We start from the raw sequence: 22,316 nt of genomic DNA, 5'->3' as shown, positions 1-22,316 counted from the left end.
AAGCAATAGAAGCAACAGAACAGAAAAAAGAAAATACTAAAAGAAAAACAGTTAAAAAGAAATAAAAACAAGAAGCCCAATGACATCTGAGAAGCCCAATGTCATTAAAACCTTGACACTGAGGAGCACAGATAAGAAATACTTGATGCTAATATTTTCTGTAAGGTCAATTTTCACTTATGTGTGTGCAGAGGTAAAAGTTTAAGAAGAAAACACAATAATAATATAAATTTATCCAATATTTACACAATTTTTTTTTTGTCCTTTTCGTGACCGGCACTCAGCCAGTGAGTGCACCGGCCAGTCCTATATAGGATCCGAACCCGCGGTGGGAGCGTCGCAGCGCTCCCAGCGCCGCACTCTACCAAGTGCGCCACGGGCTCGGCCCCATATTTACACAATTTTAAAGAATGTCAAAGATGACTTAGTAACTTGATTTGGGTACAATTTCCTGTTAAGACAAAGAAAAATGTGGATGAGTAAAATAAACAGACTCTGTGTACATATTGTGCTTCTTACCAAAGCATCAGCAACAGCGGCTTCAAGATCTGTACTTGTGCTCAAAACGCGCATGGCATTCACAGAACCAGGAATTCTTCCTGGCTGGCTGAGCCCAAATCGGTCTATTTAAAAAACAAAAGCAAAAGACATGTCACTCTAATTCAAATTCTCTCAGTTCTCTGCAAGGGCTCCTGCCTCTTCCCACTAAGTGGACAGAGGCACTGAAAAATCTCTACCCAATTTTAACTGTACGTGACTTGTTTACCAGTGGTAGATGTTAAGTTGTTCACATTTAATAAGTATTGTGCCATAAAGCAATCTGTCAATTGAAAGTGTTCGAAAATGATATTTTATGACTGAAAAGTTCTGAGACATTGTGGTGGGGGGGCTTAATATAGAAGGGAGCTGGGCTATGAGTTGAGTCTTTTCCTCTATTTAGCTTTCCCTCTAGAGGCAAGTGGCCTCAATGTTTGGTCGAACTAATCAGAAACCTTCACAGTTTGACAAATGAGTTCTAATGCAATGTGTAGTAAAAAAATTAAAATTTGAAACAAATGTATTAAATTGATCTCTGTGCAAATTTTCATTAGTGTCACTATTGTTCAACTATAATTAATTAAGCTCAATTATTTTTAGATACTTGTTAATCATGATGCCTGTGTGTCAAAGATTATTTAAAAAATCAATTTGTTAAAATTCTTTAATAATCACCACAAAAACCTAGTACCTTCACTGCAGAACATAATCATTTAGATAACATTAGTATAAATTTTACCTTAGCCTCTCGAAGAATATTTGAATGTTAGTCTTTATATAGGTAAACAAATGGAAAAAGTCGAAAGAATTTAAAATAAGTTTTAGCAATTCAAACAACTATTCTAAGCTTCTTAATGATCATGGAAAATGAAGACTCACTTTTTAAAGTCCTATTAAATCAGTTGACCAGCCTTCCTTAAGAAGTGCTGGAGATTAAAACTTTAATAAACTGTTAAGATAAATGTCTTCTCCGTGTTAACAAATAAGACACTGTTTAGACAAGGAAAATCTCTATATTATCCATATTCTATTAATGAAGCATTTAGAATAAAAGGGATGCTCATATCTATTTTACACGAATTGACCTTTCATGTAAAATGATATATTTAAAATTTTAGATATGTAATAAGACCACCAACAAAATTGGTGAAATTTGAAATGAAGTGTTATTTAGATTTTAAAAATGTCAATTTCAAAACATTACACTTTCACCACCATAGAAAGGGAAAAAAATTTGAACACCATTAGTTAAAAGAATTATACAGTCATGAATTTTTATAAAGAAACAAAAACTGTATGTTATACTATCCCCTTTTTTAATGCATTTGCTGATTATTCCAAATGTCATCTTAGCCATTATGTTGAAAAGCTGATTTAATGTGCCACATAAACTAAAAGACCACAAAAATAATTAAATCTATATACCTATCTACAAATATTTATCAGCTGAAAAAGGAAACAAGTGTAAATTTGAGAGTTACAGTGGATGTAGTTTTATAGATGATATTTGTTCGAGTCTTTTTTTTCCATTAAAAAAGGGTAGATAGCAGGGGATTTATGAGTAACAGAATGAAAGTAATTCAGTTATAAGCCATTTAAAAATTACCCAGCATAAACTTAAAACGAAGTCTAAAAAAACAAAAAGGATATCATGCCAGCAATTCTTGTTCCAGGGATAATACTGATTTTCAGACACAAAATTAAAACTATAAAAACAATGCAATTATTCTGTGATTCCCAGCTTTGCCATACACGGTGACTGCAGATTATTCAATAAACATCATAGAAAATTTGAATTTCAGATCTTAAGGGGAATCATTTGTCTGGGATATAAGCAAAATTATAAGCTTTTTGTTTTCACCAGACCAATGTCTGTTCCACATTCTCACTGCCCTGATACTATTAGGACGCTCAGTTTTCCAAGAGATGGATACATACGACCGTGCCTTTAGTCTGGTCCATAATCTTCAGGGGAATGTACTTAATCAGAGTATACATAGCTAAAATGCATAGCTGGCTTCATTTACAGAAAGAAACGTGAAAATAACTAACTCAGTGAATTGGTAACAGTTGTCACCACCAACAGTCCGTGAATTCATAATTAAGCCTTATTCAATAGAGAAAATTTAGTCATTAGAGACTGTTAGCATATAAGAATGACGCCAGTTAAATCTGGCAAACTGATGCATTATTGTATGCTGACTTTTTGCCCCCATGGCTAACCAGTGGAGTTTTGGTATTGTTAAACAGAGTTGAGACAGAAGGTTTGGGAGTCCGCAGACTCCAGAGGCTACCTTTTGGCCCAACTTGATTACCTGAATTCTGATCTTGTTTTTCCATAAAACTTTTAGGACAATACATTTATTTTCATACATATGAAATTATGTATAATTTGGAACACTGGTAACTAAATAGTATCTTAATTAGAATCAGATACTACTAATAATAATATTTGACATTTTATTGGGATTGAAGACTCTGCAGATGAAAGACTCTGTTGGATGATACCTACACCCCATTTTCCCACAGGGACCCTATATGATACCTAGTTTTGGTTATTTTTTTCCTGGGGAGGGGGTGATAGGAGGGGAAGAAGTGCTCTCCCATTTTATTTATTTATTTTTTGTTTTAACATAAATATGAACACTGGAGAAATGATGCTGTCGAACAGTCTATAAAGCATCTATGGCCTATAAACAGAACTATAAACATTCGACAACTTAAAAAAATTAAAGCACATTGGGGAAAAAAAATATGAGGTGCATACATGCCAAGTACTAGCCAACACGGATGAAAACAAATGTTAACATGGGTGTGAAACTGGAACATATGAAGAAGCCAATTCATGCAGTTAGCACTTGTTCACCTGACTGCCCAACAGATTCAGCAGTGGAGAGAGCACTAGTGGACCTGGAATGACGTCGAGAGGCTGCAGGTAAAAGGAACGGTAACACCCACAGGATTAACACAGAAGTACCCGAGACAGAAAATGCCACAGTCCAAAGGAAATGCAGGGACTGCTACCAACAAGGCCACGTTTTCTCATGAAAAGAAATGGTGCTGGATATGAATGGATAGCAGGTGCCAATCCCCAAACTCTAGGGTAGCTAGCTGGCTCTCACACAGCTATTAAACACATGAGCATAACAAAGGCACTCTTTAAGGTGCTCCAAACTAGGTATGCATCAACCAACTCAGACTCCAGGTTTATATTCACACCATGAAGCCTCTATCAGCCATATGGAAATATGCAACATGAAGAACATTGGGAGTCACAGAGCACCATCAAAATCCCAGAGTGGAACGAGCAGCAGTAAGATGGATTATTAACTCAGCTCACAAGATGTTTCATCAGTATGTGATGCATATGCAACCATGCACCAAAACAAAAGCACAGAAGTTCATAATGTTATTTCAACAGAAACAGAATGAAATCACAGGAAGGGCGATCCACAACTGGAATTCCATTTTCCGCAGTCAAAATGTTTGTTGCTCTGTTACACCATATCCTAATTATTAATGTATTTGTTTAAATGCTGGAGATTTAGTTGAAATAAGTTCATGACCCTCCTTGGAGAGGCAGCTGCAGTACTCCAGTTATGAGAACTGGCTCAGTAATACAACTGTAAATCACGGTTTGATCCCAACTAGCTGCTGGACCTTGGGTAAGGTACTAAACTGTCTCAGTTTCTTCATTTGTAAAAATGTGTTAATAATAGTACCTACCTCTTGGGAGTTACTAGAGGATTCAAAGAGATTATACATAAAGCACAGGAAACAGTGCCAGGCACAGAGTAAACAAAGATGGTAATAGAAGTTAGTAGTGGTAGTGGTGGTTGCAGTAATAACTAAGAGTAAACTACAATTTACATTTAGAAATTAGAATATTATTTTATTAGCAATTATTTGTAATAAGTACATTAATTCATCAACCTAAGGAAATAAATGCTAAACTCTGTCCTCATGTGGAGAAAGAGTAACTTTTAGAAATAATTATGAAATTAAGACTTGGTTCAAAACGTTGATTCACTGACCACAGTTCCATGTAATAAATATACGGGCTTTTCTTTACCTTAGGAAAAAAGAAAAGATGATATGCTTCCATTTATTTCTTTGAAAAAATCACGGCAATTATACTATAGAAAATTTGTAGGTTTAACAAAGTAATACTGAGCAGAGCTACCTTTCACCCACCACTACTAGCAGCATTCTGCACACATTGACATATACACATTTAGTCACAAAATATCAAAACCTTAAATTCTTCAATTTACTTTTTTAAGCTCACGACACTTTATAAAATGTGCATATATGTGATAAATGTGCTATTAAATACTTAATAATTAATATGTACATATTAAATAGCAAAGGTTACCTGGTCAATAAGGATACATTTTAACCAGCTTGCAAAAGTAAAAGTAACTTCCTCCTTTCTCAATATTCACATAAATAAAAATAGGCAATCTCTAAAACAGATACTTTAAAGTTATCACTTTCCTTAAATAAGGAAGTTGACAAAATATTTTGTTGAGGCTGAAGTGAACTATACATTTATTGCACAAGCACATCAAGTATCATATGTTGATAACTGAAACAAAACAGTTTCAAAGCAATACTTGGTCTGCAGGTTCCTTATAAAGTGGTCCTCTGGTTTTACTTCAACATAATATTCTACAGTAAATCTGTCACGTACTGAGTCTTCTGTCATGTTCACAAGTGAACATCCAGTGATGGAATCCAAGGTGGACCCACTTGTGTCAAAACCTGATTTATAGCAGAGTCCTAGAGCCCTTAATTTCTCTTAATCAAGGATTATCACTATAACCATATAAATGCATACTGAAACCCTTAAAATAGTCCCAAATAATCTTGTAATAAAAAAACTTAAAAACAAACATATATTCACCCAAACAATTACTTTTATTCTCTTTTTTTAAAAAAATGGAGGATGGCTATATAAGTTGACTAAAAGGGGCACTGAAACACAATCTCACTCATTTCCAAAAGGGGTGGAAAGTGACTATTAAAAAAAAAAGGATCCTCCAGAGAATGTGTGGCAGCTCCTCTGAGAACAACCACATTCTAGGATGTATCTTTGAATTCCCAGGTCCAATCCCAAGCCTGGAAATCACTGAAAAACATCTCCTGAGCACTTTCTATGTGCCCAACCCTACAGAGGCCTCACGGAAAGCATTTAATACATTTTTGAGAAACAGATGAAAGACACTGAATTATCAAAACTACTTTCAAACGAGGGAGGCTTGAAGTCAAACCTGATTCAAAGCCTGGCTCCACCATTTAGCTGTGTGACCTTGAGAAAGTGGCTTAAACTTCCTAAGACTCTGATGATAATACCTGTCCCACAGGGTGAACGAGGACCACGAGGCATTATGTCTGATGACTGCTCTGAATGGTGTTGTGTGGTACACACAAGCACTGTTGTTGTTCTTGCCAACACAACTTTTAGGGACAGGTCTAACCCAAGGGGGAAAATGGGGCATGGTATAAAAATTTAGCTCAGAAGACATTAATTATTGCCCCGACCAAAACACAAGACACAAGCTGATGCCAGAGTTTGTTAGGATCCACACTCTGCCTTAGTAGTAGCAATCATACACTTCAACATTCTGGGTTGTCACAATGACAGTTAAGCAGATCCATTTAACCAATGAAAGTAAAAGACGAGATCATTCAACTACTCAAGAATTCAGCCCACCTTGCCTGGTCCACAGACCACATGCCAGCTGACAAAGGCTGCTTCCATGGACAATATCAACAATACCAATATATGTATGAAATAAAAACACTGAATTACTTCTAAGACACAAAATAACCAATAAATAGATTGAATTGTTACTCATATAAATACACAGTTTGGAAGGTCAAATAGTGAGCAAAGATGCATAGATATATAGCCTTAATTTAAAAGGAAAAATCACCAGTTCATTCAGGAAAAAAACATCACTGACTTACTGAGAATTCGGCTCTAATGCTTCAGATTGCTATGGAATAGCTGACATGCACTAGGTAAGCTGCCCCACTCAGGGGCTCGTGCTAATCAGATAGAACACCTCACAACAGGTATCTCCTCACTAAGTGAAGGGAATCATCTAGCAGGGCTTTGGCGACTGCTTACCTGCTCCTTTTCAGAATCTCATAAAGGACAATGGTCATAAAGAAATATGTCTAGATTGTGACTACTTATACTGATTGGGGGAAAAATATATTAGAAGGAGATTGGTAGCAGCAAATATGAAGGACTTATGCTTTTGATTTAACATCCCTCTTCTGTAGTGACATTTATATATTTAAAAGATCAGTTACTTACTCACAGAGTCAAAATAACAGGCTGCTGCAGGACACAGTTCCTTCGGTTATTTACAGGTATAGGTCTAATTATTATAAAATGATTTCTTCCCTTTATGCTTATCAAGAAAAAATATACATCTATACAGCACTTAACATGCCAAAGAACTAAAAAGTAATTATTGAAGAATACAAAATATTCCTTTTCAAAAAAGTATGTGTTGATAGATCTCTTTGGGGATAATTTGTACTTGACAAAAAGGCATATTATATGTCCATTTTAGGGAAGGGCATGATTATTAAAACTAAAAGGAAAATGCATTTAATACTCTAAATGTTATTATTATACTTTTGTTCCTTCTTTGAATTTAATCACATATAGATTGATCTCTAGTAAAATTAAAGATAAATTGTAGAAATTCAATGACTAAGGATGAACTTTGGATTATCTTTACTTTTAAGCAGCAATTAAGTTCTGCCTCATGTTCAAAATTTCCACACAGATGGGCTTGCCTCACAGCAAGTGGTCATAAATGAAACCAGTACAGAGTGAAGTGGTGCTTTTTTCCTCTAATATATGAAAATTTGAAGTTGCCGAAATTCAAGCATGCAGAGGGGGACAACAAAGGGTACTAAGGAAGAGGAAAGAAAGAAGAGAGGGTCACGAGGATAGTAGAGGAGGGAAAGCAGGTCATTCCACCCAGCAGTGTCTCGGACAAGCATTTAGAGCGGGGGAAGGAACTCTGCGCTCTTTGAGTCAGCACCTCCATGTACTCACCAAGTGGAGGAAAGCCCCGAGCAGGGCTTGTATCTCGGCTGCTCTCACGGCTGGTATCGCGGCTGCACCCCTGACTCATGCTGGGTCGAGGGATACGGCTGCTCCGTGCTAGCGTGCAGCATGAGGGGTTTCAGAGAAGGTGAACAAGTTTAATGAAGACAGAAAAGCTCACAAAATGTCAGTCACATTCGGTCAATGTAAATATGACATTGTCTGCATTGGGGAATTCTGATGACTGAGCCACCTCTCCAGGCTGAGGTCTCACTGACTGATGTGCCAACAGGAGAGGGTTTGGAACAAAACTTGATTATGCTCAATGCCTCAGAAAGCTGTGACTTTTAGTATGAGGTGAAATTTCACCTAAATGTAAGAAATGAAAAGAAATCCTTCCAAAGAACAAACTGGCATCAGAAATACAAGATCAAAAGCTTTTTAGAAATGATCAGTTTTTATGGCTTTAGCAAACTTCTTGACAAAAGGTCAAAAGATCAAAGCTGTTTTCATATGCACTTGATTCTTAAAAAATTTAGTTTGGATTAACAGTAAGAGTAAATGCTTTTGGCCTTGAAGTCCATGAACTTACCTAATTAAAAGGAAGATGGCTCAATTCTCCCAGTTTGGCCTTCTTTACAAACAAAAAGCCATAAGAGTCAACACAACTGGAGAGCCTGCCCACTTCAAATGAACGTGTGGATGCTTCAAACATTTTCAGTTATCTAAATCACAGACGTGAGGAGTTGGGACTGCTATTCATTCATTTACTGGTCTCAACATTTCATCCCTGCTTTCTCTATAGGAATGTAAAAAATTTGCCTGTGGTCCCTACCAAGCATCTTCACTGACAGTCTTATGTACCGAGTCTACAGCAAGTGGACTGATAATCTCAATATTCAGGTGAAAGATCCTGCCATTGACCTGAGAGCAGCTAATTACTTTATGATTATTTTATGGATAAAGTTCATTATTCTCATATTAAAAAACACTAAGATTTAAGACAGAGTCATGCAATGGCCTAAGGTGTAGTAACAACTTGACTGTGAAGCTCAGAAAAGACCAAGATGCCCTTGTTTCTCAGTTTAACTTGGGAAAACAAAAATACATTACTAGCAAAATACTACAAAACAACTTTGCATACTAAATGTGTGTAGCTGGAATGCCTTATGTTATAGCTGATGGAGACAATATACATTTCCATCTTGAAAGGATCTACTCCTCTTCTGGGCTGAATAGAAATGTTTCTCAGAGATTATGGAAACAATAAACTTGACTCACTGATGTAAAAATGAGTATCTTTTTATAAATGCAATGAGTGTAGCCTATCATTTCAAGAGCAAAGATTTATTGTACAAACTATAACAAGAATGTCTTACAACCCAGAATCATGAAACTCCCTGATAAAGAATGATATGGAAGTGAAAAATGAAGCCAACTTCTTACTGTGCTCAACTGCTCAGTGCTGGGGTTGAACTGGATCCTGCAGACTTATGAGTGATGTCTAAATGCTTAGCACTGCTCAGGCACTGAAAGGTCAGGCGCAGGAATGCAATCTGATCAGTCAGGCCAAACGGCTTCCTTGGGGCTTCATTGGAAATTCCTAAACTCTCCTTAATTTTGCCAGAGTGACATGGAAGCACTGAGTTTTCACTCAGAGTAGGAGTGATTATTTAATCAGCAATTTTCGATAACATTCTAAACAGCTCCTAAAATGAGGGCAAAAGTAGTAAGTGCCAAACTAAATCCTTAAAAAACTAGGGAGTATCTACTGACCCCACCAATATGGAGAAGTTTCCTAGAATGCACAAAGCAATACTGTTCATCCTCAGAGGAACAATGCCACATCTAATTCACAAAGTGACTTCTCCAGTTCCACACTAACTCACTGTTCCAGCCACTTGGCCTCTCTGGGTCCCAGCTCCCCTTAGGAAAATGAAGAGCCAGAGAGAGTCCCATCATTCAAATGAGAAGCATACTGTGAGATAACATACATACATACATACTGAGTTCCTTGCTGAACGGCATATATGAAAATCTTGTTTCACTACATTGCTCACCCAAAACAAATACTCAAAAAGCAATACAAACAGTCCTGATAGTTCTTCATATAAGTGTATGCTTATCGAGCATTTTCTTAATAGTTCTTGCCTGATTACTTCTGAATTTTTACCCAGTCTCCACCCTCTTCCTTAAATTCATATATATGCTAACAGCAATGGGGAATAAATGCTTTCTCTGTGCTGAACTTGCTTTGTGAAGACAACAAAGGGTATTAACAGGGACAGAAAACAAACAAAAAACCAACATGGACAGACACAACCTGAAATAACAGTATACATACATTTCTTATCAAGATTTACCCTCCTGGTATTTCACCCAGAGAGAGTTCATACACCCATTCATAATGACTGGCTCCTTTAACATACGGCTAGTGGTAGCATACAGAAAAAGAGGGTTTTTTTTGTTTACGATTTTGTGCAAATCTGCCCATAGCTACCTCAAAGCTCATTAAAGTATATCAAGTGGTGATAAACAGTTCAAATGTTGGATAATTTAAAACCCAAGAGGAAAAACGCCCACTCATTTATAACACCACTTCCAAACACTAATCTACAAGGAATATTTAAAATAAGTATATAAAGAAATAATTTTTACAGACTAATTAATTAGGTGGTCAAGACTAAAAAAAATACCAAATTACTTGTCTCCATATTAAGAGGCAAAACTGAAAGAATGCTGTATGCGAGAATATGTTATGCAGGAAAAAGCATAAGAGGAGAGGAAGAGATGATGAAAACATAATTGCCATTTGAACTTTCTAAAATCAGTATTCCTAGGTAGCTCTTAAGTTTCGTGCTTACATGAAACACTGGGAAGCCTTGAAAAACCATTTGATTGATTTTTGTTTCCTGATAGACACTCTATCCTATCTTCACAGTGTTTAAATGGTAATCCTGACTTCTGCCTTTTAAGGAGGGATCCAACCAGAATTGACATTAAAAGCAGATACAAGAGAATTAATGAAAACTACTAAAAGTTAAAGACATAAAACATCTCTTCAGTGCAGACGTTTTCATGGTCTTGCACAAGCAGTCTTATTTCATAGTTGAAATGGCTTATTATTAATTTTTAATTCTTTTAACATATTTTTAACCAGAAAAATCTTAAAACATTCAAAATACATATCCACAGAATGTAAGCTGCAAAAATGTCAAGTGTGTTTTTTTAGAGACTTTTCAACAGATGACTGGGAGAAGAAGGGAACCAAAAGCAAACTTCTAAAATATAATTGCTGTAGATGCTGGCTATTTGTGTGACTTTATTATCTGTAAAGTATTATCTTTAAAACACACAAAAATGAAACAATTTACAAATATATTTTCCCACACAGCTAAATAGCTTCTGAGGGAATAAATCAAGAAAAAAGAGAATAGCAGGTATTTATTTTGTTTCTTGGCTATCCAACAGGAATTACATGTCATTTTGCTTAAGAAATCTTAGGATGTTAGAAACAGCTTCGGCGTCATTTTTGTAACACATAAAAAAAAAAAAGAAAATTTAGTTAAGAAATATCATTTCAAACAAACAAACAAAAAGCATAGTTGCACCAAACACAATTTGTAGATAACCAGAACTAATTCTCAGTGCAAGTTCCAAGCCTAGTTTAGCTATATTAAGAATGCTGAATTAATTGGTTTGGGGATTACAGAGCACATTCTTAAACGATGCTCCCCATCTTTCTGAATATTTATAATTAAAACTTCTATATAGTACACCATATGTTTAGACAAATAGGCATGTATCCAATATATACTAAATTATCACAGTAATATATAATCTATTACTGAAAAATGCTACTATAGTCATCCCTTGGTATCCTTGGGGGATTGGTTCCAGGACCTCCCTTGGATATCAAAATCTGCAGATGCTCCAGTCTCTGACATAAAATGGCATAGTATTTGCATATAACCTATGCACATCCTCCCATACACTTTAAGTAATCTCTAAATTACTTATAATACCTAATACAATGTAAGTGCTATGTAAATAATTGTTACATTGTATTTTTTAGGGAATAATGACAAGGAAAAAAAAAGTCTGTACATGTTCAATTCAGACACAATTTTCGCTTTCTTGCTTTTGAATATTTTGGATCTGTGGTTTGTTGAATCCACAGATGCAGAGCCCATGGACATGGAGGGCCAACTGTATATGTGCCACCCCATAAAATGGAATCTGTAAGTAGTACTATTCCAATAAATGGAAAAATATATTTTATTCATATATATTTCTTTATATGTGTGTATTCTCACAAAGTGCAGAAATTTAAATAAACTATCTTCTTTAATCAAAAGTGTATGTATGACCTCAAAGCTTCACATATAACTAATCCCCTTAATGAGCATCAAGGAAATAAGCTCTTTCAAATAACATTTCAAATAAAAACTCTTTGGAAGGAAACAGGCTCCTTTTTAGTTCTTACTGATGTTTCATAATACCTCTTTTAAAAGCTTGTAAAATGCTGTCTTTTCAACTACATACAACACAAACTTCTTATTTAAGGCCATGAAACACCAGGTTTCAGAGTTATGTTAGGTAATTGAAGGTGGGTTATTTCCCAATTTCAAGAAGGTGATAAAAATAGCATCTTTAATAAATATAAATAGTGAATTCCCTGAACAGAAAAGAATTTTTAAAAGTATAAAACTAATACGGATTGCAGACATCCTATAAAATTAACTGTGGAAAAAGGATAGCTGAATCTCATACCTAGATTTAAAATCCAATGCATTTTCCAAACAAAATGAGATCCAAACACTAATGTGTTACAGCATCAGATGTGAAATTTAGATAGTCTAATCATGATCTTTTCCCAAATAACTTGTCAGCTCAGAGTTCCTGCTACATAATGCCCACAGAAAGTTGGCATCATGGACAATTAACAAAACCACCAAATACTTTTTACTTGCCTCAGAAATATGAGTTCAAATCAAATCCTATCCGTTCTTAAATATCTGCCCATGCTTTCTCATAGCTCAAAGGGTCTTCAAGGACTTTTGGGCATTGGACCCTACCAGTGTCTCTGCCTTTAACTCCCAGTCCACCCTGACGAACCCCCTTTGCTGGAGCCAAATAAATTACTTGTGGTTCCCTCTCACCTGACGGCTTCTGTACAGGCTTCTCTTTCCTCTAGAACATCTTTCCCCTCAGCTCCAGCCCTGGCTAATCCCACCTTATATATATTTCACTAAAACAAACTATTCTGGGAAGCCTCCCCTAGCAGGAAATCTGGGAGAATTGAGGTGGATGAGGGCCTAAGACACTCCTTTTCTATGGTCCCAGAGCACCCTGTCATAGTATCTGTCATATCGTCTTGCATGTTCACCTCTCTCCAATAGATCACAAGCTGTTTGAAGATGAAAGCTAAATCTACTTCATTTATCTTCTAATTCTCAGGTCTAACAAAGTGCCTGATACATCATAGCAGACATTCAAGTAAAAATTGTTGAGGAAATAAATGAATAAACGAGAAAGATAAGCCAACAGGACTTAGGAATATAGTACTTTCATTTTATATTAATAGATTTTTACCCTTAGGAAGTAGATAAACATGTAATAAAGAGAAAGTATAAGTTTAGATTTTTTTGTATTATATCACAACAGATTTCTAACTTTTATATAAAAAAGGTAGCATATGAATTACATTTTAATAGAGTAAAAGGTCTTCAAGCTCTGGGAGTAATTCATACGATTCTATACACTATTACAAAGAAACTAAATACTACAACACAAAAATAAATACTATGTATTGGTTTTCATCAATTCCTGGCTTTCAGGATTGAAAAAAATTATGTCAAAATTATGTTAACTATATTCTTTGATCATAAGTTTCACCAATTAGAGATAAAAATGAAAATAATAATGTGGACTATAAAAACTACCTTTGAAAACTCATACCGGTTAATGGCTATATTAGTACTGATTAGTGCAAGGAAAACAAAAAGCAACACTGCTTCTAATTGCAAGGGACAAACCCTGCCTATTCCCCCAATTCCAATGCTTTGTAAAATGACTTTAAAACACAAAAACCTACAATGATGTTAATTCCTTCCCATTAATTTAAATGTTAAGTCAATGCATACTTTGTGGTTCTAATGGAAACCTCAACATACATCTTTATACATCTGTATAAAGCACAAATCGAAATGTCTTTTTAACACAGGCAAAGTGACATCCTCAGTTCAAAAGCAGATCACTATGTCCTATATTAGACAAAGTCATTAGGTTATAATGAAAACCATGACCAAGCTGGGAATGATATTCCAAGGTCTTTGAGAATCCTTACCTAATCCTATTCGGTTTGGACTTGTTTCTCGGCTACATCCCTGACTCCTGGGAATCTTGCTTCGTTTTTCTGAAGATGGTGTCACAGGTGGGCCTCTTGAGGATCCCCCAGCAAGTCCACCATAACCACTTCCCAACAATTTCCCTGGGGAACTTGACCGGCTACCAGCTAAAAATTAAGCAAAACAAAAATGAATAATAAATATAAATCAGGGAATAAATTATAATAATTTCAGAAGCCAGTTTTTACATTTACATTAATATGGATCAAATACTAAGAAATTTTTATATAAAAATAGCTTTTTAATTGGTGGTAGTAAAATTTTTTTAAAAATATAGGCGCATAAAAGAATACTGACTATATCATAAAAGAATATCTATACTTAGAAGAATTACTGGTGGAGTTCTACAAAAATGACTGCAAAATTTCTGATACAAAAGAGCAGGCTGAGTAACAACAGTAGCCTCTCTATTCCACAGCAAATCTCTACACGTAAGCACAAAGGTGTTTATTTATTGTTTTGGTTTTTTATTCTGTAAGAGCTGATATGTTAAAAATTTTAAGTCTGAAATTTCTCAAAGAACAGAAATATAAATATAACAGAAATTTCTTAAACATTAGATGAAGAATATGGATTCAAGAGGACTCCACTGATCTAACAAATGGAAGAAAAAAGGACAAGGGATGAAATAACCACAAACCTGGTAAATAAAAATCACAAAATAAGATGGTAGGAACAGGCCTTCAAACATACCAGTAATCAATAATTAAAAGACAGTTTCTTAGGTTGATTTAAAAAACGACAATGAAATCCAACTGCATGTTGTTAAGACTCAAACAACATACCCAAAGCAAAACAAAATAGAATACAACACAGCACTTAAAAAGGATAAAGGAGGATATTTAATACTGATTAAAAAACAAACTGTCCACAAAGATTTAATAATCACAAACATTTATGCTCCAAACATAGCTTTGAAATATAAAACATAAAAATGATAAAAATATGAGAAGAAATTGAAAAAGCCATAATTTTTAATAGAACTTATGAAGAGTAATAACTTATGAAAGACTAATACATCTCACAGAAATTGACAGAGCAAGCAAAAATTGTTTTTGCATACATATGCACAAATCTCTCATACACACATGTATATTCCAACAAACAGAACACATTCTTTTCACCTTTTCATACATGAATAATACAAAAAATGACTGTGTACTAATCTCAAAGCAAATCTCAAAAAACTCTAAAAGTAAAATTCACAAAGGCTACATTCCCTGATAAGTATGCAATAAAATTGGAAATTAAAGACAGATAATATGGCTGGTAACTTTTATTAATAGCTAAGTAGCTAGATACCTATATAACCATTTCTTGTGGAACAAAATTCTCTCTCATAGAAAACAGCAAAATTTTAAGCATCATAACAATACACCCAAATGGTAGTCAGTTGCTTAGATAGATCATCTCCCTAAGTAGAGAAGGCAATAAATTCTAAAATGTAAAGTATACATTATTATGTATCAGAATAGAATGACCCTGAGGAAAAAAACCTTTGAGACACTACTTATCTGGAAATTCATTTATACATAAGAGGGTACTTCAAAAAGCTCATGGAAGGATTCACATTATCTTTTAATTCTATTTTTCCACAAACTTTCTGAAGTACTCTTGTATATATAAATATATATAATATTTATGTATAATATATTTAAGACATATTATTTAAATAAATCTTCTTGTGAGATAAAAAAATTACTTATTACTACTCACAAAGTATTAATACTTTATAATGATTTAACTACAGTTTGAAGTGAAAATCATTGCAAAAATCAGCAATACACACTACCACAAAGATTTTGTCTCAGAACTTATTAATTTTGCCTGTGAAATTTGAATATACAAATAAACTATCATGCTATATAAAAGAGAAGAAATCCATTTCAAACTCTAGAATTTGAACATACAGAAAAAACGCAGAAAGATTAACTAAGCTCACAATAAAGAGAAAAATTAATATTGTGCAAGTAACATAGGGTAACGGGCAATGCAAAAAAAAAAAAAAAAGCAAGAGAAATAGCTTACCACCAGCAGGATTAGCAGATCTGGATCCTTGATTATGAGAGCAGACCAGAGGACAGGCAAAAAGTGGATTAAAAGACAATAACACAATACAGAAGGTCAGCATGCAACACAACACGAACATCTTTGTTCACATACATATTAGCAAAATAGCTGTTTTTCCTAGGACTTGTTCCTCCTCATCTATTTTTGTATGTATGTTTATCTTATAGTTATCATACTATATAAGCATTTATTTCAGATCCGCTCATGAAACACTTACAAGCCTACGATGTGCCAGGCACAGTGCTAGGCTTGGGAGATGCAGAGAAGTATAAGACAAGACCCCTGCCCTCCCAGAGCACATCTACTCTCTAGCCTGAGCAGCCTGAGGGAAGTGATCATAACTTACTCAACTGTTTCTCACTACCATCTTCAGCAGTGCTCTCCACATAGTAAGTGCTCAATACACACCAATGAACCTAAAGAAACTGCTATTAAGTAGTTTTACCTGAAAGTCCTATGACTTCTCTTAATCCTCAAATACTTAAAATATGTCAACTATTAATGGCCCTAATCCTAATATTAATAAAATCTATATAAAATCAGGACTATGAATGCTAATATATCTACACTTGTAATATATATAAATATGCTTATATTTACCTCTTATTAAAATAATTTTTTAAAATATTTAATTTATAAGGATATGTTTAAGCCACAGGCTGATCATTTGTTGGTGTTTGGTGTGGTCTCCCTTCTTGTGAGTACAAGTTGGTGAACAAAGTAAAACTAGAGCTTTTTAAAAATGGAGCCCCAAGGCCAGGTGCAGTATTTTTATGACTGCAGGATTAGAACTCTATCATCACCCTCACCCAACTAGAGAAGGAACTTGAATCTTCACCACATCCTAAGCAGAGATAACATACAGATTTCTAAAACCTGCAATATGTACAGAGAAATAAAGTGCTGACCCAGCTGTGGCAAGGAACGCTGCAGAGGCCAATGCCAATAAAGAAGGACATAAAGAAATGCAAAATACTGTCCAACACTCATTCTCCACAATTAGAGGATTAAGACATTTTTTATTTAACTCAATTTTCTTATATGGACCTATATTCCTTTGCAGTAAGATCTGACCCATATTTATGAGGTCATGACAAGAGCATTACATCCTTCTGTGTCTCCAGGGCTCAACAGGAAAACCAGAGCCAGGATGTTGTTCCCAAGGTAGAAGCTTCTCGGCTTCATCTACACCGTGGATCTGATTGAAAATGCAGGTAAGTTCAGAAGTAGGGCATTTTTAGATAAATCCATCCCTAGCCTTCTTTCCTGAACTTACTGAAGTGGAACAGGGATAAAGCAGGAAGAGATGTTAAGGCTGCTCAATCTCAGCTAGGATAGGAGTCTGCAGTCTGAAGCAATTATGGCTATAGAACTTGCTTCCACTTACTGACTGTCCATCACGTGCTAGGTTCACAATACTCATTAAATCCTCATTAAAGCCCCATGAGGGTGGAACTTATTATCACTCAATTTACAGACAGTGAAACAAAGGCTGACAAAAGGTTAAAAGATTTGCCCAACATCACACTGAGGCCAGGATGCAAATCCAGGTGTGGCTGACACTGAAGCCCATGCTTGTAGCCTATCATACTACACAAGTCAACCTATGCCACAGAAAGGAATATGACTGACCTTCCGCCTTCTTTGCAGAAGAGATACTAGCTAGTATAACATCGGGACTACAGTTATCAAAGAGACATGGAAAAGAATCTAAATTCAAAGGGAGTTGAGCAAAGCATTCCCAATACTAAGGGAGACCCTAAGGACTGGCTGCAGACTGAGTGCTTTCTACACAAGCCAGACAGCTCCTGGGGCTACGAAGGAGGCAAACCATGTCAGCTAAAGAGTGCTGTGCTGCAGGGACGCATGCGGCTCCTGGGAATGAAAAGACTTTTCCTTCCCATGCTCACTGTGCCCAGGAGCACTCTGATACCCAGCCCTAATCTATCTGCATGGAGAGGGACCAGGCCACTCAAAGTTATGTGTAGCTGGAAAGTGAGACACCAAGGTTGGATCCTAAGAGTGACCAGAATAAATTACTTCTAGCTCTGTCTGCTTTCCTGGCTCAGGCTAACAAACCAAGTGACTTCACATATACAGAGAAGCAATAACAGAGCGAGGGCAGCTAAGCAAAGCAAGAACCCACACTGGCAAGAAGAGAGATATAGGCTGCAAATGTTAGAATACAGGGTTAAAGGGGAGAGCTTTTAATGGATTTACTTATTTGCCACTAGAAAGAACTTGGCATTAGTAGTTTTCTGCCCAGGTACTGCTCTAAAATTACATCAGGAGAATTCCTTAACAAAACAAACGGGTCACAGAACAGTGAAGTTTCAATTTGAGAGGCTTTAGGAGAGGGAGAGAAACTACATTTTAATGTTTAATACTTAATGACAAAAAAATTTAAATCACCTGGAAAGGAGACAAAAGTATGCCTGGAATGCTCCATTTTGCAAGCTTACCCAACAAACAATAAAATTACCCACAGTATCTTAGAGCCACAAAAATGTTTTTCCCAGTGAAGTCAACTGTAAACTGTTCAGCTGCAGAATAAGCTGCTGAATAAAACTAAGGTAACCAAGAGCATAAAATATACTTCTTACGCTGAGACTGTGAAACCACTTTAGCGCGGCTGCGGCCCCGATTATCGGAGGGTGTAGAGGCGACATTGGTGGCACTCCCAGAGCTTTGCCGTCTTGTACGGATGCGACCTGGAGGACACAACAAAAGCAGTGTTTCCAAAACATTTTCAGTTAGTGCCATCTACTTGAGAAAAGAACCCACACCATGAGTGAGGGGCACGGACTGGGCCAACTACATGGGGAGCAGGAGCCTCTATGGGAGCCAGGTCCTCCCAACATGAGATCTGACATGTCTCCCTGTGCATGCGCATGCACGCTCGCATGTATACACATGTTCTAGAGACAAAGTAGAAACTCCTGAGAGGGACCAGGAACCTGCAGGTTTCAATGATTCATAGGTTTCAATGATTTCAGCACATTATATTTTCAGATGAGGAGGTAATATTCATCTGAGGATTGTTTCCACAATTTTTTTCCAGACTAAATTCTCTTTTTTTGATTGTCTATAAATCTGTCAAATCTTCAAAAACAAAAGAAAGTATCAGCTGTCATTGTAAAACAAAACAAAACAAAAACCAAAAATAAAAACCACTTTCTTAATTCAGCAGTCAACAAAAACTATGACTCCCCAGAGAATAAATGTGCTTTGACATGTAGCATTAAATTTCTATTTTAAAGCACATATATTGACAAGTTTCTAGGCTGCAAAAGATGAAGGTAAAAAGAATCAGTATTAGGAGTACCTAGAGAAAAGATGGCCTAAAAATAACTCAATGCTATAGGCAATTATGAAAAGAATTTGCCATAAGTAAAGCAATCTATTAATCCCAATTACTAAACCATGAAACCATAAAAATAAAAATGAATTCAGAAACACAAAATCATTGGTGATCAGAGTAGCATGATTAGGGATTAAACTTTTTTTATATACATGGCTTCTTTGGTTTTAAGGAAGCACAAAATGCCTCTCCTGCCATACATAGTTCAATCAGAATAGCAGGGGAAAACATGAACCAATCTGAACTTCCACTGGCTTTTTATACTGTTCAAAATCACTTCTACCCTAGTTATCTGACAAAGCTTGCAGAAAAGTAATGCAGAAAAAGCAAATCCTAAGGTTTGAAAAAGGTTCAAGAAAAGGAGTTAAGGAGCAGTGAAAGAAATCATGGCATTTAATAAAAAATTAAAACGAGACGTAATCAATGACTTTTAATAGCAGTTTAAGGAAAGTCTCACAGAGTACATAAATTCTACAATCTATGCTAAAATTAAAAGCTACACCAAATGATATATACTCTAACAACTAAATATGTCAACTCAGAATCCTCACAACAACATATGAGGTCATTATTCTCACTTTACAGATGAGGAAAAAGAAAAACATGGCAATTAATTCATTTGTCCAATGTCACACTATCAGTTTAGATACCCCTGCCTGGCAGGCTGGCTGGCTAGCCTGACTGAGGACCTTTGATTTCCTGAAGGAAATCACTAGCTAAATCAAGGCAGTCACCTAGGCAAAGTGAACATTAAAAAACAACTGAACTTAATTTCCTATTTTAAATTTACTCTAAAATGTTTAGGTTGTAAAAACATTTTTTAAATGAACATCTATACCTATTCAGCTTAAAAAATAAAAAATCCTCTTTGCTATAACCCCCTTGTATCCTCCATATTCCCCCAACATTTTGTAACATGATCCTAAACCCAGTGTTCAATATTCCCTTGTATTTCTTTTTTTGGGGGGTAGTATATATACCTTCATAACCAAGAAATATATGGCATTGTTTTGCATATTTAAAAAAAATTTTAAGTTGTAACACAAAGTATGTTATTTTTCTAAAACTTACTGTTTTGCTCAACATTTATGAAATTATGAACTTATGGAATTGATTTTTCTGTATGAGTAAAGAAGAGATCCATTTCATTTTTCCCATTTGACTAACCAATGTTCAAATAAATTTACTTAACCCTTTTCTTATTGATTTACAGTGCCACCTTTGTCATTTACCAAGCTCTCTCAGCTGTCTAGTCTGTTCCCCTGGTCCATGGTCCATGTGTGTCCATACCTGTGCAACATCACAATGTTGTGGTTAGCTTAAAAAAATCTTGCTAACTAGTAGGGCAAATCAATCCATTTTTTCCTAAGCCCTTTGCTGTCTTCCACGTGTATGTGCAGGTACAATGAAAAGACCCACTGAAATGCTGATTGGCATATGTGGAATTTTGAGTTACTTTTGTGGGGAAAGCTTTGCAATATTGATCCTCCCATTTATAAATACTTTCTCTGTTTATTTAACTTTCTTCAATGTCTTTCGATAAAGTTTGGTAATTTTTTCTAAAGGTCCTATTCAATTTTTAAAGCACCTTACTCAAAGATGCCTTATTTTTATTATACACAGTATATTTTATTAAATTATATCTTCTAACTGCTGGTGACAGATAAGAATACAATAAGTCTTTATACTTTGATCTTAATTCTAAGACCTTTGCTAAACTTTTAATTCTACTAATTTCTATGCAGATTATCTGGAGATACAGAATTTCATCTACAAATAAGACATCAATTTCTCCCCTTCAAACCACTGACTTCCATTTCTTTGTCTTTATTGTGCTTAGTCATGGAATAATAAAACGCTAAAGAGCAGTACTAAGGATAGGCATTACTGACTCAATCCAGATTTTTTTTTTAAAAATCCTGGAATTTCACAGTAAGTATATTTCAAGAGGTTAAAAAAATTTATTTCTATTCCTACTTGCTAAAAAATTTTATCATAAATGTTTGCTGAGTTTTTTGATGCTTTGTCTGCATCTATTGAGATAAGAGGTTTTCTCTCCTGAATTTGAACTACATCAATAAATTTTTAAGATATTAATCCTGGAGTAAACCTATATGGTCATGACATACACACCCACTACATGGAACATCTATATTGTATTCTAGTTCTAAGGTTACATCGGTCACATAAAACCAGTGAAGGAGGTATTCCCTCTTCTCCTATTCTCTGAGTTTATATAAGACTGGAATTATCCAATGCTTGATACAACTTAGATGCATAATCATTTGAGCATGGTAGGGATTTTTCGGTATCTTTTCTATTTTTTTTTTTAATCAACATCTTTTATTTTTTTTATTATTTTTTTGTTTTTTGTTTTTTTAATTTTGTCAATATACAATGTGGTTGATTATTGTGGCCTATCACCGAAAGCTCCCTCCCTCCTCTCTCTCCCCCCTCCCTCCCAACAATGTATCTTTTCTATTTTAATTAATTTCTTTTTGGCAAGGTGGGCAACTATTGATTCAGATTATTTAATGAGGAGTCTTACAACTACTTAAGTTGTTTGTTTCTTCTTGAAGAGTTTCAGGTTTTCCTGAAATTTGTCTTTAAATTGTAATATAAAGTTATCATAGTTTTCTCCTATTACCTTTTAAAACTCTATTTATCCATACCTGCACCTACTTTATCATTTTTAAGTTTATTTGTCCCTTTTCTCTATTTCAATTGATCTTTCTGAAAGTTTGCCTGTTTTATTAGTATCTTAAAAGAAACAAATTTTTACATCTCCTAATGCTCTCTAGTGAATGTTTATTTCCTAGTTCATCAAATTTATTATTTTTTTGGGCAACTGGCCAGTGCGGGG

At 35.2% G+C, this 22,316-nt stretch overlaps 1 protein-coding gene across 27 annotated transcripts in view; it reads right to left on the bottom strand.

Annotated features, from left to right (window-relative positions):
- CLASP1 (cytoplasmic linker associated protein 1) overlaps nt 1-22,316 on the bottom strand; it is a 277,667-nt gene that overhangs the window by 63,865 nt on the left and 191,486 nt on the right. For 12 of the 27 annotated variants that reach the window (XM_063079348.1, XM_063079329.1, XM_063079319.1 and 9 more), the window contains 4 exons: nt 18,696-18,803; nt 13,962-14,129; nt 7,622-7,729; nt 520-623 (listed from right to left, as the gene is read on the bottom strand). In XM_063079348.1, the coding sequence (XP_062935418.1) occupies nt 520-623; nt 7,622-7,729; nt 13,962-14,129; nt 18,696-18,803 (488 nt within the window). Of the gene's footprint in view, nt 1-519; nt 624-3,403; nt 3,467-7,621; nt 7,730-13,961; nt 14,130-18,695; nt 18,804-22,316 lie in introns of all 27 variants that reach the window. The other 15 variants (XM_063079427.1, XM_063079446.1, XM_063079464.1 and 12 more) reach the window with 2 other exon arrangements.

This window comes from Cynocephalus volans, chromosome 1 (assembly GCF_027409185.1).
Source record: "Cynocephalus volans isolate mCynVol1 chromosome 1, mCynVol1.pri, whole genome shotgun sequence".
NCBI classification, from domain to species: domain Eukaryota; kingdom Metazoa; phylum Chordata; class Mammalia; order Dermoptera; family Cynocephalidae; genus Cynocephalus; species Cynocephalus volans.
This window is presented reverse-complemented; position numbering and strand designations above follow the sequence as displayed.